This window comes from Penicillium concentricum (assembly GCF_028827145.1).
Source record: "Penicillium concentricum strain IBT 3081 chromosome Unknown utg000002l_segment0_segment0, whole genome shotgun sequence".
NCBI classification, from domain to species: domain Eukaryota; kingdom Fungi; phylum Ascomycota; class Eurotiomycetes; order Eurotiales; family Aspergillaceae; genus Penicillium; species Penicillium concentricum.
The window spans coordinates 5,125,571-5,149,821 of NW_026622755.1; the positions used below are offsets into that span (position 1 = coordinate 5,125,571).

At 47.5% G+C, this 24,251-nt stretch overlaps 9 protein-coding genes across 9 annotated transcripts; 5 read left to right on the forward strand and 4 right to left on the reverse strand.

Moving 5' to 3' along the window:
• Positions 1 to 270: 270 nt before the first annotated feature.
• N7517_005598 (uncharacterized protein) lies at positions 271 to 5,267 on the reverse strand (the record flags this gene model as incomplete). Its single annotated transcript, XM_056723328.1, has 20 exons — positions 271 to 557; positions 622 to 770; positions 823 to 973; positions 1,025 to 1,070; positions 1,122 to 1,478; positions 1,544 to 1,675; positions 1,727 to 1,809; positions 1,862 to 2,194; positions 2,264 to 2,417; positions 2,466 to 2,772; positions 2,828 to 2,935; positions 2,991 to 3,136; positions 3,202 to 3,551; positions 3,598 to 3,729; positions 3,786 to 3,852; positions 3,905 to 4,039; positions 4,088 to 4,429; positions 4,481 to 5,017; positions 5,077 to 5,116; positions 5,176 to 5,267. The coding sequence occupies 20 exons, from the start codon at positions 5,265 to 5,267 to the stop codon at positions 271 to 273; spliced, it is 3,948 nt and encodes a 1,315-aa protein (XP_056579578.1).
• A 1,334-nt stretch (positions 5,268 to 6,601) lies between these two features.
• On the forward strand, positions 6,602 to 8,064 carry nap1 (histone chaperone NAP1; the record flags this gene model as incomplete). The annotated part of the gene is made up of 5 exons (XM_056723329.1): positions 6,602 to 6,648; positions 6,712 to 6,791; positions 6,850 to 7,557; positions 7,619 to 7,962; positions 8,014 to 8,064. The coding sequence occupies 5 exons, from the start codon at positions 6,602 to 6,604 to the stop codon at positions 8,062 to 8,064; spliced, it is 1,230 nt and encodes a 409-aa protein (XP_056579579.1).
• Positions 8,065 to 8,775: 711 nt separating this feature from the next.
• Positions 8,776 to 13,786, forward strand: N7517_005600 (type V myosin; the record flags this gene model as incomplete). Its single annotated transcript, XM_056723330.1, has 6 exons — positions 8,776 to 8,910; positions 8,997 to 9,129; positions 9,186 to 9,375; positions 9,433 to 13,285; positions 13,338 to 13,411; positions 13,468 to 13,786. The coding sequence occupies 6 exons, from the start codon at positions 8,776 to 8,778 to the stop codon at positions 13,784 to 13,786; spliced, it is 4,704 nt and encodes a 1,567-aa protein (XP_056579580.1).
• A 221-nt stretch (positions 13,787 to 14,007) lies between these two features.
• N7517_005601 (Aminoglycoside phosphotransferase) lies at positions 14,008 to 15,546 on the reverse strand (the record flags this gene model as incomplete). Its single annotated transcript, XM_056723331.1, has 2 exons — positions 14,008 to 14,532; positions 14,590 to 15,546. The coding sequence occupies 2 exons, from the start codon at positions 15,544 to 15,546 to the stop codon at positions 14,008 to 14,010; spliced, it is 1,482 nt and encodes a 493-aa protein (XP_056579581.1).
• Positions 15,547 to 16,492: 946 nt separating this feature from the next.
• Positions 16,493 to 16,735, forward strand: N7517_005602 (uncharacterized protein; the record flags this gene model as incomplete). Its single annotated transcript, XM_056723332.1, has 1 exon — positions 16,493 to 16,735. One exon carries the CDS (start codon positions 16,493 to 16,495, stop codon positions 16,733 to 16,735), a length of 243 nt encoding a protein of 80 aa, XP_056579582.1.
• A 1,112-nt stretch (positions 16,736 to 17,847) lies between these two features.
• On the forward strand, positions 17,848 to 18,685 carry N7517_005603 (non-canonical purine NTP pyrophosphatase; the record flags this gene model as incomplete). Its single annotated transcript, XM_056723333.1, has 6 exons — positions 17,848 to 18,018; positions 18,077 to 18,150; positions 18,208 to 18,352; positions 18,406 to 18,442; positions 18,497 to 18,558; positions 18,617 to 18,685. The coding sequence occupies 6 exons, from the start codon at positions 17,848 to 17,850 to the stop codon at positions 18,683 to 18,685; spliced, it is 558 nt and encodes a 185-aa protein (XP_056579583.1).
• Positions 18,686 to 18,774: 89 nt separating this feature from the next.
• N7517_005604 (nucleoside triphosphates FAP7) lies at positions 18,775 to 19,470 on the reverse strand (the record flags this gene model as incomplete). Its single annotated transcript, XM_056723334.1, has 3 exons — positions 18,775 to 18,976; positions 19,036 to 19,184; positions 19,288 to 19,470. 3 exons carry the CDS (start codon positions 19,468 to 19,470, stop codon positions 18,775 to 18,777), a joined length of 534 nt encoding a protein of 177 aa, XP_056579584.1.
• A 248-nt stretch (positions 19,471 to 19,718) lies between these two features.
• N7517_005605 (uncharacterized protein) lies at positions 19,719 to 21,382 on the reverse strand (the record flags this gene model as incomplete). The annotated part of the gene is made up of 6 exons (XM_056723335.1): positions 19,719 to 19,755; positions 19,808 to 20,012; positions 20,064 to 20,218; positions 20,270 to 20,301; positions 20,353 to 20,820; positions 20,873 to 21,382. 6 exons carry the CDS (start codon positions 21,380 to 21,382, stop codon positions 19,719 to 19,721), a joined length of 1,407 nt encoding a protein of 468 aa, XP_056579585.1.
• Positions 21,383 to 22,219: 837 nt separating this feature from the next.
• Positions 22,220 to 24,080, forward strand: N7517_005606 (Zn(II)2Cys6 transcription factor domain-containing protein; the record flags this gene model as incomplete). Its single annotated transcript, XM_056723336.1, has 5 exons — positions 22,220 to 22,308; positions 22,365 to 22,518; positions 22,569 to 23,030; positions 23,086 to 23,241; positions 23,292 to 24,080. The coding sequence occupies 5 exons, from the start codon at positions 22,220 to 22,222 to the stop codon at positions 24,078 to 24,080; spliced, it is 1,650 nt and encodes a 549-aa protein (XP_056579586.1).
• Between the last annotated feature and the right edge of the window lie 171 nt (positions 24,081 to 24,251).

Here is a 24,251-nt window from a genome sequence, read left to right on the forward strand (position 1 = left end):
GTACTTGGAGTGGGAATAGAGGAGCAGAGAGCCGGGTGTTGCCGAGTGCATGCCAAAAGCCACAAGTGTTAGGTTCACGATAGCCATTTACCAGCCGAATTGTATCATACCCTTTCTTTTTCAATTTTCTGAAATGGTAACTCTGTGACCCGAGTGGCCGAGGCGAAGCCTCATTAGACGAATAACTAGCTCATAATATCCAAAAGTATGACTATCTACGGGTCTATATTTTTTTGATAACGTACAATGTGAGTGCTTCGAGAGCATAATTCATAGGCGCAGCGCCTCCAACAGCACTTTATACATCTTGCGCTTCTTGCGGTAGGTTGGCTGCAAGCGGGCACGAGCATGTCCAAGCATCTGTGCCACGCGTGGGAATATGTTCTTCTCTGCTGTCCAAGACAGAACGAAGATCCCGAATGCCAGCGCGAGTAACCAGGTTTTGAAAGGATCAGACATGAAAGTCAGTTGCATCACCTTAGACACCCAGTTGGATGGTCTAAAGAGCATGTAGCCCGAGATCAGGATGTTGACGATGATCGTACATAAGTACGGCGCTAAACAGTCACACAGTCAGTATCTAGATGAGCAAGAAAGTGAAATGGTATGTGCAATTCTTACCATTCTGAGTCATTGGCTTCCGGAATGGCGGACCCGCACTCAGAACAATACTGATGAAGATGTACTGGAAACAGGAGAACAAGAACAAAGCCGAATTCTCTGAATTGGTAATGTTGCTCTTTTCCGGGTCCAGGTGTGGCGGCAAAAACCTGCAGCGTTTGTTAGGATAATTTTGATTGGTATATCATGACGGTTACTGACCATGGCTGTAACTGAACGGTCTTGAAGACCGCAAACTGTGACAGCACAACTAGTAAGATATGCCCAAGCAATGGTGTCAATACCTTGCGCGAGACAAGATCAGCAGTTGGCCGTTTCCGAGACAGCGTGGGAGCAGGATCAGCCCAGCCCACTAAAAAAAGTTAGCTCGGAGACTCAAATTTAGGAGAGATAGGCCACTCACTAAAGACCGCAATGGGCATAATGAGCACAAGATCGATAAAAAGGAACTTGAAACCGTTAGCGATCCATCAAAACTTTTGGTAATATAGCCCACTTACTTGGAAATCACCAAGATTTGACCCCGACGTATACAGGAAGCTGACTGAGGAGAACTGAATCGCGGAATACAGACTCATGAACTTGAAACAGGAGAAGCTTGTCACCAGAGCAGCCCGACCCTCCCTAATCACTGTTGGAACACAGGAGATTTCGAACAGGCGGCTAGTAAAAGGTGCGGCAACAGACGCCTCGGCGTCTGACAATGAGATACCAACATCTGCAGCCTTCAGAGCGCCACAATCATTGGCGCCATCGCCGCAAAATCCACAGCAGTAATCAATGGACTGAAGTTTCTCAACCAGTTCGTGCTTCTCGTCTGGGGACATACGGGCAAACACTTTGCCGCATACAAGTACCTATACGGCACACATTAGTTCGAGGCATGGTAAAAATGGAAATAGTCTGTACAACGGCCACATACCTTATTAAGCACATCTTCATTCCCAAAGTCAATCAACCACCTAAACGCATCACCCGTGACAGCGACAGAGTATTCACGCTCAACGATAGTGTTGTCTGGAATTGATAGGTCGGTCTCCCCGGTGTTTATGGGCTGTAAATGCATTAGCTGGTAGTAATTGAATATAGGGAAAAGATATTTTACCAAGAGTGTTCTTGGGTCTAACTGGAGGTCGGAATTGTCCACGCATTCCCATATGAGAGAAATTTTGGATGAAAGACCAGGCGCTGTGTATCGTTAATACTAAATCGAGTATGGCATGGATGTCGTATAACAAACCTTCAACGAAGTGCGGGATGAAACACGGTTCATCGCGTCCAAGCATGTTGCATTCGCGAGCAACACTGATGGCAGTCAAGATGTTATCACCAGTGCACATTACATTACGAATCCCCGCCTCGTTCAACTCGGAGATCACACCGGCAGTGCTAGGTTTCAACTTGTTCTCGAATATGATGAAACCCAGGAATTCCAGGTCGGATTCAGCGTCTGTCCGCGTCATTTTTTGGACCTTCATCCAGCTCAACTTTCGCTCGTATTTGGAAGCACAGGCAATCACACGGTATCCCTTGTGAGTGTAGTAGTTCAGGAGATCTTCATAATCCGAAGGAACTGAAAAAGAATTATATCAGCAACGCAGGCTTATGTAGAGAGAGAAAGAGAGAGAGAGAGAGCACTGACGTGATCCAGGAATACATATGTCCTTGATGCTTTCTGGGGCACCCTTGACAAAGAAACTTGCTCCATTGTCGCCAAACGACCTGACGACAACACTTGCGCGGCGAAGATTCGAGACAAATTCAAAACTCCGCAGTACTCCAAGCTCGAGGGGGTTCTGAATATGGTTAGACATGAAGTTATGGCCTGAATAAAATCAACTCACAATTACATCTTGTTCGTCACCGGTCTGTCGTTGAGGGGGCTTTGCAACTGACGGCGCTATCGTGTCATATTTAGGGCTTGTCTGGTCGGAAACAAGATTCCCTCCCTCCTCAAACGTCCAGTTGGTAAATTGGAACATCTTCACATCAAGAGGATCTCCCAACAGCTCATCGTCCACTACCCTAAGGGAATGACACGTAGCCATGACAGACATAAGCTTGCTTTGCTTTTCGATATCGAATGCGGAGTTAGCATTTGGGGAAGGACGAAGAAACCCGTCGGATGTCTCAAAGAGCAACTCCGAAAACCTAGAAATTATTCTTCAGCGCCAAGTTAAGGATCATACTTAGAAAACAGACAAACCTTTTACCGCGGGTAACTATACGCGCTCCTAGTACATCCAGTCCATCTTCTGTGAGGGTTCCAGTTTTATCGAAACAAACAATGTCCAGCTTTCCTCCCACGTTGACCCTAGTCCCATGTATTAGTGTCGAGGTTAAGACATTGTTCAGCTTCTACTACTCACTTCTGTGGGCTGATGCAGAATATGTTCTGTTTCTTCAGTCGTGAAAGCGCAAAATTGGTTCCGATGGTAAGCGTCGCTGGAAGAGCTGGCGGTACAACAATCGTGATCAGATCGAGGGCTCGAATTATGATCAAATGCCAAGCCATCTGTGTTTCGTTAGATCAGCGGCCAAAATAACCTTGGGAAAATCGTCTTCCTAGGATTGACTTACCCCCAATCGAACAAAGTTAACGAATGAAGCAACGAATCCGAGAAGAGCGACCATCCCCATCACGGCGATATACCGGAACGAGTCTCGATAGAATTTGAATCCAGAAGGCTTTGGGAAAAGCATCGATCGAACTAGAGCTCCCTTGGTTGTCAAAAAGCCAGTTCTCATAACAATTGCCAATGCTACTGCTTCGTCGTCGTCAACATTCTGGGGCCGTCTAGCCCGGATTACTTTGGTTCCACTGAAAAGGAAGTGTTTAGCAACATTGGGGTGGATAGAAGGGGTGCTGAGATCGAGATATTTGAGGGCGTCATCGGTGAGTGGTGTTTTAGACACGGGTACAGATTCACCTATTCGAGTTAGACGTATAAATCAATATGGAGGTTTTGTACTAACCAGTGAGCATGCTCTCATTCACAATGCAGTCTCCTGACAACAAGATGCAGTCACACGGGACCTGGTTAAGCGATGGATCGGAGAATTCATACACATCACCAGGAACCAGCTCTTGGGAGGATACGGATCGCCCTGTAGATACGATCAGTTTACATCAACCAGTAATATGATACATGGAAGGAACTCACAGAATCCATTTCTTAGAACACGAACATCACACTCGAAGAGAGATATCTCCCTGAGCCGACTCATTGTCTGTAGCAGCGTTAGTTTCGGGATATTATTCAAATTGCTGGGTTAAACGCACTGATTTCGTCTCTAGCACAGTCGTTGCTATGCTGAAAAACGATATGAGAAAGATACAGATGGCGTAGTAGTAGTACTCATCCAAGGACCACAGAACGAGACTTGCAATTTGGAAGATATAGAAAGGATGAAAGGCCTGTACACTGTCAGATATATTGATGGAACAACTAGAATGGGAACTAACCTCGTCGACGAGAAGCTGAGGAATTGTCTTTTGGTCAATTTCGATGGCGTTACTTCCAAATATCTGTTCCCTGCTGTCCCGTTCATCGGCATCCAATCCAGTTCGCATGACCTTAGCATTAGCCCACGAGGGATCTTTCCAACCATTGATCAAAGAAAATTTATCCTCGATTGGATGATAGAAGAATTTCAGATATCGGTAGTCAATGAAGTGTAAAGATGCAATAGTCGGGTCATTATCTTCGTCATAGGTGTGATTTAGTGAGTCAGCGAAGACCGTGGAAAGCGGACGTCCATAAGCTTGGCTGCCAACTTCGTGGATGGTGAATTGGTTCCATTGGTCCTATCATGGGTCAGACAGTTATTGTATGGGGTAGAAAATTCACAATCTCACCTCGATAGCCACCCATTGACATTTACCTATTGGGGTTGCCTTCCCGATCAGCTTTACCCGCCATCGGGGCAGCCATCGGAAGAGAAGCCAGGCAAATCCACCGGTCAAGATGCAAAGAGCAATATAAACAGCAAATCCTCCCGAGCTCGTGGAAAAGCCAGCAAAAACAGCCGTCAAATCCTCCGACGCAATATATACCTTTTGGTTCAACCGGCTACCGGTTCGTCGGTCTCGGCCATACGAGCTGGCGGACAGGTAGCGAGAAAGAAGTGGATGTTCGATCGAGTCGCGAGAAGTAGACATGCGCTTAGACACAAAGGATCCCCTGGCTGACTCAAGATCTGCATCCCCGATCCCATGTAGAGATTCTTCATCCATCTCGCTTTGCTCATCCACTGCATCTTCGTTTGACCATTCTGCGAAGTCTTCCTCGTCCTGGAAGTATGTAAAGCTCACTGTAGAGCCTGCTCGATCACGGCGGTGCGCAAACGAGACGACGCTGGAAGGAATGCTTTCCGAGATCGGACCATCGAAGACCTAGTGCGAGTCAGTCCCTGCGCCGAAGCCTGCATGTGAGAATAAAGATTTTGGCATACCTCATTACGGGCCATCTCCACATCTGACACGACGCTCATGCTATATAATGATCAGCGGGAATTCAAGTGTCGAGGTAAGTAGGAAGAGGGCATAGCAACCTGCTTCGCATGGAATCGCGTCGTAATCCAGTTCGAGGCATGGAGAGGTCCACGGGACCAGTCCCCGAGGGAGACTGCGCGCGGCTTCCCATGTTTAGGAGGTCAGCTCGGCTGGTTCGCCAAAGGCCTGAGTGTCGTATTATGGGACTTTGGTAAAGTTGTGTTTCACCGACACAGGACCGAAGAGCATTTACCGCGGAGCGCAAGTTCCCACAAAAGTTGAGTGTGAGATCCGAACCTTGGAAGCTTATCTGTGTCCCACAGCGGAGAGCGACTTATCTCCATGTGACTTCCCGATATAGCTTTGGATTATATAATCATATCGGACCCAACTTGGAAATCCCCGGGTCCATATCAAGTACTTCTAGAAGAGTAGAGCCGCGTATGCGGCCTTGTGAAGTCTTTTTAGCAGCCTTTTTAATAGTCTTTTTGGTAGTCTCAGATATTCTGTTTACAACATAGATATCTCTTACGAGATTTTCTCCCCCTTCTCAGTTGTATAGGTAGACAGCAGAAACAGGCGGAAACAAGCATACTTTTGTGCAAGAGGCTTTTCTATGTATAACCTTTGAAATAATGCCATGGTATATATATATTGACGGGGTTCCATAGCAATCTAGAAGATTGGATGTGCCTTGGCATCTTATTTCTGGGCTTTCACCGAAATCTTATTGGCCACTAAATCATCCACGGGATTTCGATCTGACCTCGGGAGATACGGAAAGATCTACATGGCGCGACTCAAGGGCCTTAAAGGCTCAATTCCGTTTTGAATTTACCCAAATGACTATTTTAGGGTTGCTACTTACATCCCTGTAAATAAAGTGCTTTGTACATCATCCTAACTATACCCTAAAGTTGAATTTCATGCAGCTTAGGCAAAACAAGCAACCTGTGCTCCGTATAATATACCCGTTTCTATAAATATATATATCTCCGTCTATGGAGGCGAATCTCATTCTACATGTACCTATTTTCCCTTCAAAGCAATTAAAGAAAAAGTTATACACTCATACCAAAAGAAAAAAAAAGGTGTCCAGAATCACATATAAAATAATTCTCTAGCAAAATTGGAATTTGGAGAGAGAGAGAGAGGGGTAATATGGTCCAGGATGCGCCACCGGGAGCGATCAGATCGAAAATAGGAATTCAAGACATCACATAGAAGAAATGAAAGAAATAGAATCTAATGTTCATAAAAGATTCGATAGATCCAAATATTAAAATAGGTTATGTACGGAGTATTGTTGGGAGAATTTGCAGTCTTTGCCTCAACCAGAACCGTTCCGCCAAGCCCCTCGGCCACAGGGCGCTAAGGATCCCACCATCTTCCAGACTCTCTCCCCCCAAAACTAAACGGCATATCAAATTCTTCTTCCTTCTCTCAACCTCATCCTCTCCCTCCCACTCTATCTATCCATTCACCATGTCTGAGCCCATCAGAAATAAGAAGGCGGACTTCCCGGTTGCACCGTAAGGATCCCAGTTTTATTTTTCCTTTAAGAAAAAAAAAAAAATATACTGACTTGCAGAAAGGACCCCGCAAAACACACCGGCCAACAATGCTCCCATCTCTTCTCACGCCCAGCAGCCTGGTGTATCCAGCATCGAGGAGGGTAAGTCTTCTCTTTTCATGTCTTCACCGACATCTCTTTGACCGTTTTATTTCTCTAGAATCCCTTGACAAAGCTGCCGCTGCCTCGCTCTTCGCCCGCAACCCTGCTCTGGTCTCTATGATCCAAGGCAAGTTGGGTCAACTTGTCGGTCGCTCATCAGGCTACATCGAATCTCTCCCCCCCTCCGTCCGCCGCCGTGTCGCTGGCCTGAAGGGTATCCAGAAGGAGCACTCCAAGTTGGAGGCTCAGTTCCAAGAGGAGGTTCTGGAACTCGAGAAGAAGTACTTTGGCAAGTTTACGCCCCTGTACCAGCGTCGCTCTACTATCGTCAATGGCGGTGTTGAGCCGACCGAGGCCGAGATTGAGGCCGGAAAGGAGGACGAGGAGAGTGACGATGAGGAGACTAAGGAAGAGACCAAGAAGGAGGAGGCTGAGACCATGAACGGCATCCCCGAGTTCTGGCTTTCTGCTATGAAGAACCAGATCTCGCTTGCTGAGATGATCACCGAGCGCGATGAGGAGGCTCTTAAGCACCTCACCGACATTCGCATGGAGTACCTTGACCGACCCGGATTCCGCCTCATTTTCGAGTTCTCCGAGAACGAGTTCTTCACCAACAAAACCCTCACCAAGTCATACTTCTACAAGGATGAGAGTGGATACGGTGGCGATTTCATTTATGACCACGCCGATGGATCCCAGATTGACTGGAAGGAGGACAAAGACCTGACCCTCCGCCTGGAGAGCAAGAAGCAGCGCAACAAGAGTAAGTGCACTCGAATATCGGGATGCCATGTTGAAAAATCGATAACTGACCCCTCTTTTAGACACCAAGCAGACCCGCGTTGTTAAGATTAGTGTGCCTACCGAGTCCTTCTTCAACTTCTTCTCGCCCCCACAGCCACCCACCGAGGATGACGATTCAGTCGCCAGCGATATTGAAGAGCGTCTGGAGCTTGATTACCAGCTTGGTGAGGATATCAAGGAAAAGCTCATTCCCCGTGCCATTGACTGGTTCACCGGTGAGGCTCTCCAGTTCGAGGAGCTCGGTGAGGATATGGAGGATGATGAGTTCGAGGATGAGGATGATGAGGATGAGGAGGACGATGATGAGGACGAGGAGGATCTCGGCTCGGACCGTGAGGTGGACGAGGAGGACACAGACGAAGAGGTATGGCATACAACACTCACCGATTCAGATCAACCTGCTAACTTTCACCAGGATGGTACTTCCAAGCCCAAGAAGGAGGCCGCCGAGTGCAAGCAAAACTAAACGAAAAAAGTTGCCGGTGGTGAATGCCCAACATGAGACTATTCGTACTCTCTGATATTTTGCTTTGCTTTCTGCCTTTTTTGTGCCCCCCTGCGTGACCTCTCTATCTTCTAATACTCAATCAATACTTGACATAATCGGTGTGTAATACTTGCGTCCAACGCTGTAAGGACTTGCACCCCATAGCTGAGACACTCTGTCTTAATAAAATGTACATATGTACATATAGGTCTACGGGTATACTCAATCAGGAAGCAATACCAGAGACATGACCTACATGTATTCAAAAGTTTCAGATAAAACAGACCTTTTCTTTAATTTCTTTTAATTTCTCTAATGTATAAATGAAACAAATAAGTAATTAGCATAAAGTCGAATAAATAATGTAAACAGTAAATAGGTACATGTAGTACCTTGCGTACAATGGGCGGTGACAGGCTGTGGGGGTGTGGCGCCCCCCAGTATATTCCCTAAGCTCCTTCAGGGGCTCTCGCTAAATGGCCAGTTAGTCTCAAGGGTTTTCTTTCCACTCCATCTATTTCTTATCTTCAATCTTTTATTCTATTCTTTCGGAATATGAGATGAGGGGTTGAGAAGTCCCCCTTGTCTTTGGACCCCGTTTCGATACACCTCCGAAAACACCCATTCCCGGAGCTTCTGCAAATATCCCGCTTTTATTACATCCAGAACGATTAACGACCTACATTTCCCATGGCGCACATCTATGAGGTCGGCACACGGGCCTGGCAGCCCGATCCGACAGAAGGATGGCTGGCATCCGAGGTGAAGGAGAAGCTGGAGGATGGAGAGAAAGTGCAGCTCATTTTCGAGTTGGAAAATGGAGAGGTAGGTGTCTTGGTCGCTGGATGCTGGACGCGCAATCCTGTATCTTTAGTTATTGGGGCCGACTGACGCTGTTTTGATCGGGGCAGACAAGAACCGTGGAGACCACGCAGTCCGAGCTGCAGGTCGATAACAACCCCAAACTACCTCCGCTTATGAACCCTGCCATGCTTGAAGCAAGCGAAGATTTGACGAATTTGTCTCACTTGAATGAGCCCGCTGGTTTGTCTTGCTTCTAGGTGTCTTGTACCGCCTTCCCAGCTAACGGCCCTTTGAAGTCCTCCAGGCTATAAAACTCCGCTACGCCCAAAAGGAGATATATACCTACAGTGGTATCGTCTTGATCGCAACCAATCCATTCGCCCGAGTCGATTCGCTGTACGTACCGCAGATGGTGCAGGTTTATGCTGGGAAACAACGTGCCTCGCAGGCGCCTCACCTGTTCGCAATTGCGGAGGAAGCTTTCGCGTAAGATTCGTCCACCTCTTGCCTTTTTGGGTTTGATTTCGCTCACACTTCATACAGTGATATGCTTCGCGATGGAAAGAACCAGACGATTGTGGTCTCTGGTGAGTCTGGAGCCGGTAAGACCGTGAGCGCCAAATATATCATGCGCTACTTTGCGACCCGCGAGTCTTCCGATCAGCCTGGAAAGTACAGCACCAGCCGCGCAGAGGCAATCAGTGAAACCGAAGAACAAATCTTAGCTACCAACCCGGTCATGGAAGCGTTCGGTAACGCCAAAACCACTCGCAACGATAACTCCTCCCGTTTCGGTAAATATATCGAGATCATGTTCGATGACCGAACGAATATCATCGGAGCTAAGATCAGAACGTATCTTCTCGAGCGATCGAGACTTGTCTTCCAGCCTCTCAAAGAGCGCAATTACCACATCTTCTACCAGCTGGTAGCCGGTGCTTCCGACGCGGAGAAACAGGAGCTGGGTCTCTTGGCTGCCGAAGACTTTGAGTATCTGAACCAGGGTGGCACTCCAGTGATCGACGGTGTCGACGATAAGGCTGAGTTTGAGGCGACCAGGAAGTCGCTGGCTGTGATTGGCGTGTCGAAGGAAGACCAGACAGGCATCTTCCGCGTTCTCGCCGCTTTGCTACACCTTGGTAATGTCAAGATCACAGCTACTCGCACGGATTCGTCAGTCTCGTCGACCGAGCCTGCACTTCTCCGCGCGTGTGAGATGCTTGGAATCGACCCTACTGAGTTTGCGAAATGGATCGTGAAGAAGCAACTTATCACACGTGGCGAGAAAATCACCTCCAATCTGACACAGCAACAGGCTCTGGTTGTCCGAGACTCCGTCGCCAAGTTTATCTACTCGAGTCTATTTGATTGGCTGGTGGACAAGATCAACCGCCGCCTTGCTACCGACGAAGTGCTTGAGCAGTTCAAATGCTTCATTGGTGTTCTTGATATTTACGGGTTCGAACATTTCGCCAAGAACTCTTTCGAACAATTCTGCATCAATTATGCCAACGAGAAGTTGCAACAAGAATTCAACCAGCATGTGTTCAAGCTTGAGCAGGAAGAATATGTCAGAGAAGAGATTGACTGGACATTCATTGACTTTTCGGATAACCAACCTTGTATCGATCTTATCGAAGCGAAGCTCGGCGTCCTGGCCCTTTTGGATGAAGAATCTCGACTTCCCATGGGTTCGGATGAGCAGTTTGTCACCAAGCTGCACCATCACTTTGCGGCTGACAAGCAAAAGTTCTACAAGAAACCCCGCTTCGGAAAATCTGCGTTCACCGTCTGTCACTATGCAGTCGATGTCACTTATGAGTCTGATGGATTTATCGAAAAGAACCGTGACACTGTGCCGGATGAGCATTTGGAAGTGTTGCGCAATTCCTCCAATCCTTTCATCAAGGAGATTCTAGACACTGCTGCGGCCGTTCGTGAGAAGGACTCTGCTGCTATGTCATCCAAGCCAGTTGCAGCAGCTCCAGGGCGCCGGATTGGCGTTGCAGTTAACCGGAAACCCACGCTTGGAGGAATCTTCAAGTCTTCGCTGATTGAATTGATGCACACCATCAACAGTACAGAAGTTCATTACATCCGTTGCATCAAGCCCAATGAGGCAAAGGAGGCTTGGAAATTCGAAGGTCCCATGGTTCTCAGCCAGCTGAGAGCTTGTGGTGTCCTGGAAACTGTCCGTATCAGTACCGCTGGCTATCCAACCCGATGGACTTACGAGGAATTCGCCGTTCGCTATTACATGCTGTGCCATTCCTCACAATGGACCTCGGAGATTCGGGATATGTGCCATGCAATCCTCCGAAAGGCCCTGGGAGATGAAAAGCAAGATAAGTATCAGCTTGGTCTGACTAAAATCTTCTTCCGGGCTGGTATGCTTGCATTCCTGGAGAATCTCCGAACGTCCAGGCTGAATGAATGTGCCATCATGATCCAGAAGAACTTGCGTGCCAAGTATTACCGCCGCCGCTACCTCGATGCTCGTGAAGCAATTCTCACCACTCAGGCCTTCATTCGGGGCTTCTTGGCACGGCAACATGCCCATGAGATTCGCCGGACTAAGGCTGCTACTACGATCCAGCGGGTCTGGCGTGGCCAGAAAGAGAAGAAGCGGTACACTCAAATCCGCAAAAACTTCATTCTGTTCGAGTCTATCGCCAAGGGATTCTTGTGCCGACGCAACATCATGGACTCTATCAATGGAAATGCGGCCAAGGTCATTCAACGTGCTTTCCGCTCCTGGCGTCAACTCCGGGCCTGGAGACAGTATCGTCGCCAGGTTATCACTATCCAAAACCTCTGGAGAGGTAAAGAGGCAAGAAATGCCTATAAGAGACTTCGCGAGGATGCTCGTGATCTCAAGCAGATTTCTTACAAGTTGGAGAACAAGGTGGTTGAATTGACCCAGTACCTGCAATCTCTCAAGCTTGAAAATAAAACCTTGGTCTCACAGCTGGACAACTACGATGCCCAATTGAAGTCATGGAGAACCCGGCACAACGCCTTGGAGGCTCGCACGAAGGAACTCCAAGTCGAAGCAAACCAGGCTGGTATCACTGCAGCCCGGTTAGAGGCGATTGAAGAGGAGATGAGTAAGCTTCAGCAAAGCCACATTGAAGCCCAGGCTACCATCAAGCGCCTCCAAGAAGAGGAGAGAATCTCGCGCGATGCTCTTCAAACCGTCAACGAGGAGTTGGAGCGTCTCAAGCTCTTGGATGCCGAGCATGAGAAAGATAAGACTGGTCTCCGGCAGCGGATTTCCGATCTTGAGGAACAGCTCGAGATTGCCAAGAGATCTGTGCCTTTGAATGGCGTGAACGGCGATGGTCTAGCCAACGGTGGCACAGTCCAGGCCCCTACCCCGGGTTTGATCAACCTAGTATCTTCAAAGAAGCCTAAGCCCAAGAGACGTAGCGCCGGCGCTGAAAGGATCGAGACGGACCGCTTCAGCGGTGCATACAACCCTCGGCCTGTTTCGATGGCGGTTACCCCTGGATCTATGGCTGCCCGTCAAAATGCGGCCATCTCTCCTGGCCTAGAATCGGTCGAGGTGGAACTCGAGAACTTGCTTTCTGAAGAGGAAGACTTGAACGAGGAAGTCGCTATGGGTCTTATCCGCAACTTGAAGATTCCGCTCCCAACTTCGACACCGCCACCAACTGAAAAGGAAGTCCTGTTCCCTGCATACCTGATCAACCTTGTTACGTCGGAGATGTGGAACAACGGATTTGTTAAGGAGTCGGAGCGATTCTTGGCCAACGTTATGCAGTCCATCCAGCAAGAAGTTATGCAGCATGATGGGGACGACGCGATCAACCCCGGTGCGTTCTGGTTATCTAACGTGCACGAGATGCTCTCCTTTGTCTTTCTGGCCGAGGATTGGTATGAAGCACAAAAGACCGAGAACTATGAGTATGACCGCCTGTTGGAGATTGTCAAGCACGACCTCGAGAGCTTGGAATTCAACATCTATCACACTTGGATGAAGGTCTTGAAGAAGAAGCTGTACAAGATGATTGTTCCAGCCATCATCGAGTCTCAATCACTTCCCGGCTTTGTCACCAGTGAAACGAATCGCTTCCTTGGAAAGCTTCTGCCCTCCAACAATAACCCAGCTTACAGCATGGACAACCTTCTCAGTCTATTGAACGGTGTATACAAGGCAATGAAGGCCTTCTACCTTGAGGACGCCATCGTCCTCCAGACCGTCACGGAACTCTTGCGCCTAGTTGGTGTCACTGCTTTCAACGATCTCCTCATGCGACGCAACTTCCTGTCGTGGAAGCGTGGTCTGCAAATCAACTACAACATCACTCGTATTGAGGAGTGGTGCAAGAGCCATGATATGCCAGAGGGGACGTTGAAGCTAGAGCATTTGATGGTAAGGTTTCTTGTTTGATATTAATTTGATCATTATACTAACGCCTTGACAGCAAGCAACCAAGCTTCTGCAGCTGAAGAAGGCTACTCTGAATGATATTGAGATCATTCAAGATATTTGTTGGATGTAAGCGGACCCTGGAGGTGTCCTTTCTATGAGTTCAAATAACTAATTTGTTACAGGCTGTCTCCGAACCAAATTCAGAAACTTCTGAACCAGTACCTGGTGGCAGATTACGAACAGCCCATCAACGGCGAGATCATGAAGGCCGTCGCTTCTCGCGTCACAGAGAAGAGCGATGTGCTCCTCCTGGCTCCGGTAGACATGGAGGACAGTGGTCCGTACGAGATCGCCGAGCCGCGTGTTATCACTGCTCTGGAGACCTATACCCCATCCTGGCTCCAAACACCGCGGTTGAAACGACTTGCTGAGATTGTGTCTGCGCAAGCGATGGCACAGCAAGAGAGGCTCGAATTTGACCATGGGATGATGGAGGAATAGATCTGTACCTGTTGTATATTAGACTTTGGGATTTCCTGTGAGCTACGGATTACGACTTGCCTGGATTATCCATGGCCTTTGCGATACAGTGATGCGCATGATTTTCATTTGTTTTCAATTGCATATGACGTCTTGGCTTATAGACCAGAAGAGATTGCTAAGAGAATTCCTGTAAATGAGTTTTCCTCCAACATAAACGACCAATCCAAATACCACAATGTTCAAAGGGTTGACTCGATCCCGTCGTGAGCAGGCTCGCTATCCTTGCTTTCTTCCAGGCTGTCTTCGGCTTTCGCCTTTTCTTGACTCTTCAATTTCGCGTGAAATGCCAGGGTGTACTCATCTGGATCCCAGGATAAAGTCCTGGTCTCCATCTCCATCACCTTTCGAGCAACTAGTAGTTCCATCTCATCCCTTTCCTTCTCATCCAAAAGGCCCAATCTCTCTTTCCATGCTCTCTCGATATCCTGAGCAGGTCCAAAAAACCGGGGGTCAATCTTCTGCCAGTAAATCTCATCAAAGGCAAAGCTGTGCATCGCTGCATACGTAATCCAGAAATCACCACTCTCCCAGCTCTCATACATAGGACCGGAAAGTCGCTGGTCTTCTCTCAGCCGGCCTTTCTGGATTGCTGTGTCTTCACAATCCTTCATCGCCTTAAGAAATGTCTTTAGACGATGTCCAAACACTCTTGTCCAATCCTCAATCCCCTTTACCCAGAACTCAGGCTTCTCAATAAGCAACCACTAAGGCGGCGCATAGGAAAATTCAACGGGGGCTGCGTATGTGAACTCCCAATCTACCACCCCGGCAATCTGCGTAGGGTCCTCATTGAGTAACACATTAGCCGGCCGTAGATCATCATACCAAGTTTTGAAAGGCCCTTTCTCGAGTAATGGGTTCGTGAGTTTTTTCTCCCTGGCTAGCTTGCGGAAAAGCCGCCGTGCCACGAATTTTCGCCGGCAGTCGTCTGCGGGATTTATGGAATCCACGCAATCGTTTCTTTGATGCACAAAATGCTCAATGTTAATGTTTGCAAGGGCTTCCATGTATGATGACGATGTGTCAAATGTAGTATTTATATCGGGAAGCTTTGACTGTGGTAAGCCTCCTCTTCGGACAAGCTCGTTCATGTTCATTGTTAAAGGCCGGCGCGTGACCTCCCAAGTAAACTCGTTGATTTGGCTGAGAGATCCGATACGAGGCAAAGAGGGTAAAGAGAGCTGAAGTAGCATTCCAGCTAGCTGGCCATATAGCAGTTCAAGTCTGCCTTCGTCGATGTTTAGGTCTAGGACCCCACGCTCCTCTATCGGACAGCCCGGTGTGTTAAGAGCGGCGTACATCTTTGTTTCATGCTCGATATATTCCATCATGATGAATGAACCGAGTTCGAGGGGGCTCTCTTGCTTTGTACCGGAATGAAGAACGAGAGGAATGGTTATCGATGTCTGATCCATAAGAAATCGCATGATAGCAACTTCATTCACGACTTTCTCCTCGGGGAACATGACAGCACCAGGCTGTGACAACCGGATCACAGTAGCTCCGCTATCTCTATTGTCGTACTTTAACCACACAGAAATGTTGTAAGATCCTTTGTTGAGTATGCTAACCTCAGAAGCAGGTCCTCTATTGTGAGTGAGGATGAAGATTGCGATCGATCTCAAGACATCATGTTCAATAAACTGAACAAGCCACTTGTCAGATGTTTCTTCGGCTTGCTCCCAGAGTAGGTCGTCAGGGGTCATATTAAGTTGCATCTTGGCCGTATAATCAACAGTTCAGTAGGGTTACAGGATATCCTCTATGCCCAAGATTCTTTGCATGTGGAAAGGAGAACAAAACAAACAGCCCAGGTACCTTCTGGGGTTCGATATCACCTGACCTTTTGTTGCCCAATAATACTCGGGAAACCCCCAATGGTTGGTAGAACCTGGTTGACATGTCACTTTTTCCTTCTCTGATATTGTTGGATTTGGCACCGTCTCTCCATTTTACGTCCCGTCTTACTCTAACCTTGTCTGACACAGGGGGGCCATGAGCGTTTAAGCTGCCTATATAAGTCAAGTTTTCACTCAACTATTCTCCTCAACCAACGATTTATGTTGATGATGAGCATAGGACTCCCTGGTCATTGTAACACTCTTTCGTTGAGGGCTATTACTTTCCAATCATTATGCGCTCAGATGTCCTCCTCAAACACACAGACTAGCTTGCCTAAGCGACTCAACTCCTATAACTCGAGCCTGGAGTATTTGAGCAGCACCAACAGGATCATTTTTCATCTATTCATGGTGCCAACAGCTCCTATACAGTCATTTTCTAAGTATCAGACAGTGCGCACTTTGAATACTCATTTTCCCATTGGTTTCTATTCTAGCTACTAAATATGGTCAGCTGGTGTTCTCCAGCTTGGGTGAGAGACAGTCATGTCTTGTTTGAGGTATAAGTACCACGAAGATTGTCCACAATTTTGTCGCTCCTCAACCCGAGGTCCAAACAGCCTACCAGTCTTCAAATTGAATTCTTTTGCTTGACAAATATCTTCAGAATTAGCAAACGTCTTGAAATCCGGCATATCGACAAGACTCCAACTCTTATACTTGCAATTTGCTGACCCTGAAAGGTCCGTTTACACCGTCACCTCTAAACATTCGGCATTCACAATTATCCGCCGATTCGTGGCACAACTACTGCTACAGCAGCATGGCGGATTTCAGAGAGGCCAAACGTGACCGGACTGCTCAGCAGCTGAGCACTCCGGCCCCCTCTGCAACCGCGGATCCCAAGCAGGTTGACCGTGACCAGACGGCTCATCAACTCGACATTCCAGCCTCTGCTGCAAACGCCCTTCATAAACAAGGTGAGCAGTCTAGCGAAAAACGGCAAAGCTCCCATGATAAAACACAGGTCCAGGTTCCCAACCCGGCAGAGGCGGAAGCTATGTGAAAGACCGCTGAAAGATCGATTGAGAAGAGGCAGAATGCCACTGAGCAAATCGTCAACCTCTGCACATCTTCCCCTTAAATGACCTATTTAGTGGCCTATATTCCCGTCTTTATTTTCGTTGAAGCTTTCTGGCATTGATGTTCGCGGTATCTGCCAGCTCGATGCTTCTCTAGAGCTTCATAGCAGCCAACTTTATGAGTAGACGGTGAATTTTTGGGGAAATGGCATTTTCGCTTCAGTGTATTGTTAGGGTGCAGCGAGTAATCGCATCCTAGCAGGATGTTTGGAGTGAAGGTGTCAGTATGAAGGCCGTGATAATCCAGGGCCCATCGCTTCTCTTTCAAGGTATCGCATTCTCGAAGAATGCAGGTGCTTGCCTTTTAATTGAACCATGTACTTATAGCATAATGAATTACTTGTTTCCATTCATACCCCATCCTGGGTTACAAGCTAAACCAAGACAATTGTTCAACAATAACAACTAGAATATTATCAGAAAACAGCAGACTAGTTTCTCGACGTTCTCTCTCTTGCTAGCTACCAATGTAGCGCTATAGTAACAGATAAATTTCCCGATATATCTTAGAATAGCCTAAGTCTACGTTGTCATCGGGGCTGGCAAGCTTGGCTTGATTCCGAATTCCTCGGCTCCTTAGATATGTACATAATACTGACTATTTCTATTATCCAAGCGGATGGATTCTCGTCTATGGATCCTACCTATCGCTGAAGTACCACCACACCCAAACATCAGTAATCCTACCCAGATGGCAATACCTAGGTCCCTATAGCTTATCTATCCATAGCCAAGTGGCGACAGATAACATCAGAATGGTAAATCAAGCCGCTAATGGAGCCCTACAGCACAGTTCTAGCAAAGCAGCGAACACAACAGCCCGATATAGCTTTTCCAAGATAAAATACGAATAAAATCATTTCAAAATTCAGACAAAACATTTAGGGGACCTTTTCCTTAACTGTTTGCATGAGAGAATCCCTAGGGGGGTCGCGGTCAGCGGTAGCGCAGTGGGGTATTCCAGAGTCTTATCTTCGACCTCGCAACTTCGAAATCCATACCACATACCATACCCGTCTCTATCTACATAGCCAATATGACTCTCACCAAGCTCAACTTCATCACCGGAAATCAAAACAAGCTCCGCGAGGTGCGGGATATCCTCGGCAAGGTCATCGAAGTTGACAACCAGGAGGTCGATGTCCCCGAGATCCAAGGCACAATCGAGGAAATCGCCAAAGAGAAGGCTAGACGTGCCGCCGAAGCGGTAATTTTCTTCCTAGAACTTTTTTTTCCTGAAATTATATCTGCTTACGAGTGAATAGATCAATGGACCTGCCTTGACCGAAGATACCGCGCTTGAGTTCCATGCGCTCAAGGGTCTCCCTGGACCATACATGTATGTCTTTGCTATGGTAAACGATTACTCTAAATAATAGTACTGATGATTTCCAAGCAAATATTTCATGGAGAATGTGGGCCACGAGGGCTTGAACAAGATGCTCGATGGCTTTGAAGACAGGACTGGCGAGGCTGTGTGTACCTTTGCCTTTTGCCGGGGCCCTGGTGAAGAGCCTATTGTTTTCCAGGGGAGAACTGAGGTGAGACAAATGCAGTTATTTCAAATCTATATAAATCTAACTGTGATGTACAGGGTACTATTGTGCGGCCCAGAGGCCCAGCAAAGTTTGGTAAGTGCACATTCAACCGAGTTTCGCAGAGGATCAAGATCTGATAAATGACAGGCTGGGACGCTATCTTCGAATATAACGGCAAGACATATGCTGAGATGGACAAAGATGAAAAGGTAAGAACGATCTTGTTTCCCGCAAAAAGAAGCCATGTACTAAGAGCTCCGCGAATAGAACGAGGTCTCGCACCGGGGCAAGGCGCTGGTGAAGTTGCAGCATTGGCTAGCCGAAGGCCAACAGTAAATCGCCATGGGTATATAACTCGGCCTGCAAAAGACCATAGAAGAATGAGAAATGAAGATCAAAAATTTTATATGGTCCGACGAATTCCCTTAATCCGCATTCTCCACGTGCGATTGTTTCCATGAATCAACCCATTGCGCGATCCGCTGGCAGTTCGAGTCCACATCTGAATCCTGCTCGCTGTTCAATTCCACCACGATCTCTTCGTCGAATGCCTCCCGCGCTTCGTCTGATAGGACACCGAAGATTTCTGCGTCAACGTTCTCGTCCAGCTTTTTCTCGTGATATCCCCTTGAAATAAATATGTTAGTTCGAAGGTGTAGATAGGGCTGAGGGGTCGGTTGCTATACCGTGAGGAAAGTCGGTCATATAGAATATCTGTAGTGGGGCAGCGGAGGACAACGACGAGATCGATCCAGGACTTGGGGAAGAGGTCGCAGGCGTGCCAGTCAATTAAGTAGCCACCATTAGGAATTTCGTCTTCGAGGGCATCGAGGAGCTACGTCGCGCATGGATTAGCATGTGGATTTTCGAGTCTTGAACCATGGTGGAACGAGTAGCATCCCAGCCGAAGAGCAGATCATTGTGGGAAACAATCTTACCTTATCCTCATCGACCACCCAGGTCTTCAATTCCTCGTCATATTCATCGAAGCACCCACGGTCCTTTGCAACCTGATTAATGGACAGGTGCTTGAGGCCGAGCTCTTGCGCGAGTTGTTCGCAATGAACGGTCTTCCCCACGCCAGGGGTGCCGGTGATAATCAAATTTGGAGAGGTGCGCATATTTTCTTATAAGGATAGAGATCTTAAAGTGGAATTGTAGATTGTAGATTGAAGATGGTTTCCCCAGATGAAATAATTCCATCGGACTAATTTTTGTCCCGGCTATCTTATCGTGGAGGGGTAAGTTACCGCTTTGGGAATGTATAAAAGAGTAGGACATTTATAGTAACTTTGCTTTGCTTTTATTTTTCACCAACCATAATACAAACATTTCAAAGATATGCAATGTTAAGTGAATCGAGTTGATTCTATGTGGCTTCATGTTTCGGGGTGGTTATACATAGCCTAGTACTGATTAGCATTGGAATAAGAATGAACCTTGGGAATAATCACTCACTTGAGAAGCTCGAATATCTTGTACTTTTGCAGATAAGGTGTTCCTCTGCGATATGCTTTGAGAAGGCGAGTGGGATCTGAGGGCTTCACAAAGGCCCCAATCAGACGCTCCATTGCAGGGGAAGTCTTGAACATGGGATCGAATACGAGCAGATTTGCGCTGCTGTTCTCTCGTATTTCAAATCCGACAATTGTCATAGAATGACCTGACTTGAGTTAGAGAGATATATACGTGTGGAATGCTGAAGAGGCTGTACCTTGATGTTGGAAGTATATCGGAGGGAGATCAGTTTGGACGATCTTTGTCTCGTCTTCTGGCGAGCACGCTGATCGGAAATAGTCGGCGACATCAATGTAAAGAGCATCGCAGGCCCGTACATCGCTTCTCTCTGACAGACTTCTTGCTTCGCATCTGGATATCGGGGTCAGCGGGGATCGAAGCGAAGCAGACTAGACAACTCACGGAATTCCTAGGCTCATGAAAAGTGCTTGTGCCTGGGTACTCGTTAGCATATAGAAGATAATCGATACTGGTCAAAGATTTACCTCAGGTGTCCCAATAAACTTGCGCGTACCTTTGATACCACCTGTCTCGGCTCTTCCAGAACTGTTGAACCCCATATCCCAGGCCGATTCAATCATATCCTGCAGCTCAAGGATCGTTGGTCCCTTATTTGGAAAGTGCTCATGGCCAAAGCCACGAGACTTTTTCAGCCAAGAAACCACCATTTGAATATTGCGATAGCCGCAAAAGCCGCCTTCGCGACGCATTTTGCAGATATGGCGGACTTTGGGGCTACAGAAGAATGCCCGCTGGACGGATTTGTCCTGTTCGCATAGCCGAGCAAGAACAGGAATCAGATGCTCGGTCTCATTTTCTACTGTCTCGCGTCTTGTGAATTTGCCGTCTGATGTGATTTGGGTTTGCTTTGATATGCTGCCGCCCTTTTCTAGCATTTTCTTTAGCCAAGATGGCATTTTCTTCTCATGGGCATGAGGACCCAGCTCCGAGCGCTGGATATCCGTTAGTGTTTTTTTCTTTAAAGATGCAAATTGGGGCATATACCCCTAATCTCTTTGTGCCATGGGCATTGGTGGTCCTTGGCGGACTGTGAGGCCGTGGTGGCTTGGCAGTGTTTATTCGCGAGGAGTCTCGTTGCATCCCGCGCTTGCCTCCTTTGTGAGAGTCGAGCATGTCGAGGGAATCATCATCATCATCATCATCATCAAAGGACCGATCATCCCCATGGCCATATGCATCTGCAGTTGAGCGTGCCGTTGTGGCCCCGAGATCATCTAGTGCCATGTCCTCTGCAACGTGCAGATCCAGGTGACTCGGGAGCTCAGCGCTTGCTATTGTCTCACCACATCCATGTGGACAGTCGACATATTTGTCTACGCCATCCTCGTCCACTGGCAGTGGAGCCGAGTTTTGGCTGGTAAATTGTTGTGGGTTGTCCTGTAGGAAACCAGTTTCCCCAGTTTCTGGATGGCAGAATTCGATATGTTGGGATACAAAATCAGCATCTGAGTCTGTGAAAGGACAAAAAGGGCATGATATCGTGTTTTCCGTCATTATGGAGTTTTTTTTCATCCAGTGCTGACGCTGAGAGGGGAAATTGTTAGGTTGCTTGGTAGTCACTTGTGAGAGGAGAAAAATATGTGTATGCCCAGAATGTAGAAGAAGTAAAAAAAAAGAAAAGCCGAAGTTGATCAAACAGTACAGTTAGAAGTATGTACAGAATAGTATAGACAAAGAATTAATTTGATGCCTAAACGAGTGCCCGTTTCCCGAGACCCACTACGGCGGAGTTTAGCGTCCAATCCGTACTTGCATGTATGTAGTACATCGTTCTTTCCATCTTTACCTTGTTACCTTCCGGACTTCCTTTCAAGGTTCCTTCCTTTCCTGAGTGTTTACATGTAAACATTGAACTTTGGGTAATTGCTCCCGACTTATCACATGATCATTTTATTATGTAATCCGAATGACGAGCCCTGGAGCCCTCCCTGGAGGCACCCGAGGTCACCTGGACTGGGGAACCTTACCTTTTTGGGCAATACCTAAAATGCACCACACTAGCCCTGTCCATATGTACATATTCTTTCACCAACACTCTTGACCGTTGTCCCATTAAAGGGCTGATGTCATTAATGTTTATAAATTGACCTACTCCGTAAATGTCAATAATTTCTCTCGGAATCTTGTCTGTGACTAAATCTACATAGCTGCAGTCAATTCCACAGTCCAGGCCACTCACAAGCCGCCATTTTACCCCCTGAGTGCTGATCTTATATGGATGACCCACCAATATCCCACCAAATCCCCGACATCCCCATAAACAGCCACCACATCCATGGATGCCAGAGGCTTGAACTGAGTGCTCATCTGCCAAGAGTTCTTGGAGCCGCGATGACAAGTGTCGAGCAGAAATCGCAGTTCTCTGATCGCCGCCGGAGGAAGTGGGCCCCCAAGCTCAAGTCCGGGTGTATGACCTGCAAGTAAGATCTAAAATCTCTTTTTCAAATACCAGAAGCACTCGCTGACCCCTCTACAGAGTTCGCAGAGTCAAATGCGATGAAGAAAAGCCTCACTGTCGGCGATGCATCTCGACAGGTCGGAAATGTGACGGATATGCTCATCCACCTTTTGCGGTAGAGGTTCTCAAATCATGTCACAATGATGATTCCTGTCGACAGCGACTCGTTAAGGTGAGCAGTTCACACGAACGACCTTTGGATGATATAATCACACTGAATAGTGCGATATCATCGGTCCTGGAAGTTCATCTCATTTATTTGAGAGTCACCCTTTGGACGAAGTAACAATCCCATATACGCATCTTTCAGAAAGAACTGACGGATTTCCAATACTTTCTGGACGAAATTTCCCCCTGACATACCCCTTGGCCGAATCGTGGAATACCCATTTCATGCCATTCGTCATCAGTAATTTCAGGCTCTCATTTAAAATGGCCAAAAGCATCTACAATACCTTCCCCGATGTTCTTTCCAAAGCGGAGGAGAAGTCTGCTCTATATCAGGCATGTAATGCCGTCGCATACGCTTATGTGGCCAACATTACCCGGACTTCGAAGGCAACCTCGGATCGAGCCAAAGCATACGGATTTGCGCTTATGGCCCTCCGTTCAGCTGTCCAGGATTCTCAGCTATACAAAAACGACAATACATTATTAGCCATATGGCTGCTAGGACTATATGAGGTAAAATTCGATGTAGCCATTGACTAATATCGACTCCGCTAACACTTGAATTAAGCTCCTCTTAGGCGCACAAAATGGCACGGACCCAGTCACGACTCCTGGATGGCACATCCACAACCAGGTACTGTCAGAGTTGATTCGACTGCGTGGGTCGGAGCAGTTTACGACCCGGAAAGGGCGGAATCTTTTTATCATAATCTTTAACAACGTAGTAAGTTAGCCTTCCATGGATAGTATTCATCGCTAAAAGCAGTGTATCAGGCAACCCAAGCACTCATGTCTGGCCAAGAGTGCAAAGAGGCATCGACATGGTTTCTTCTGTTCCATAAATATTGCGAACCATCAGAATATGCAATGCTCCGGGCATGTATTTTCTCGCACCACTCTGCCAGCATCTGCAGCCGGGCTCGTGCGCTAGTTGATACAGGGGACCTCGACGAGGTGCTGTCCAGCTCTCCGGCCATCCTCCAAGACATGGATGAAGTGGAGCAAGCAACCGATCCATTATCCCACGAGGCGGTGGCAAGCTATGTGGTAGATCCCCCAATGGCGCCGTACGCTCGGCCGAAATACGCATACCCTTGTTATGTAGGTGTGCAGGTACTCCAAAGCAACTTCCGTATGCGCCTCTCATACGCAGTCTTGGAATTCTTAGGCTATGCGTGTAAGGCGCCGGGTTGTACGCCTCAACAGCGAATGATTTTTAAGCGATACCAGCGTCGCTGTGTCGAGGAGATCGAAGCTCTTGTGGATAAAGTCTCACGTATACTGGATGTGTTGCCTGATGAGGGCTCTGATGAGCTCCTTGATCAGAGTAAAGGCGTAGTGGCTGAACTGGATGACAAAGATTCCCACACTGGAGGGTCACCAGACACCGAACAAGCTCCATTCAAAGAACCACACGACCGATCCACCCCAGCTGTGAGGGCTTACCTTGACTTTCAACAGCCAATAGATGGGAAATCCACTCTACTATTTAAGCACTCTGACTGTGGAGTGTCCGTTCTCCGGTTTGGGTTCGGAGAGACAAACAAACTAGAGGCAGGCTAGACCTAGCCCCAATCCAAGACATGTGTCTTTTCTTTGCACTTCGCAGTGGCTTTGTCTCCGGTGGAGATACAACGTACGTCTTCTATATCCTAAATAGACTCCGTTTGGAATATTTCGATTCCACATCACCCTCGGAATAATCTCTCATATATGTAATTCTAGCAACAGAGG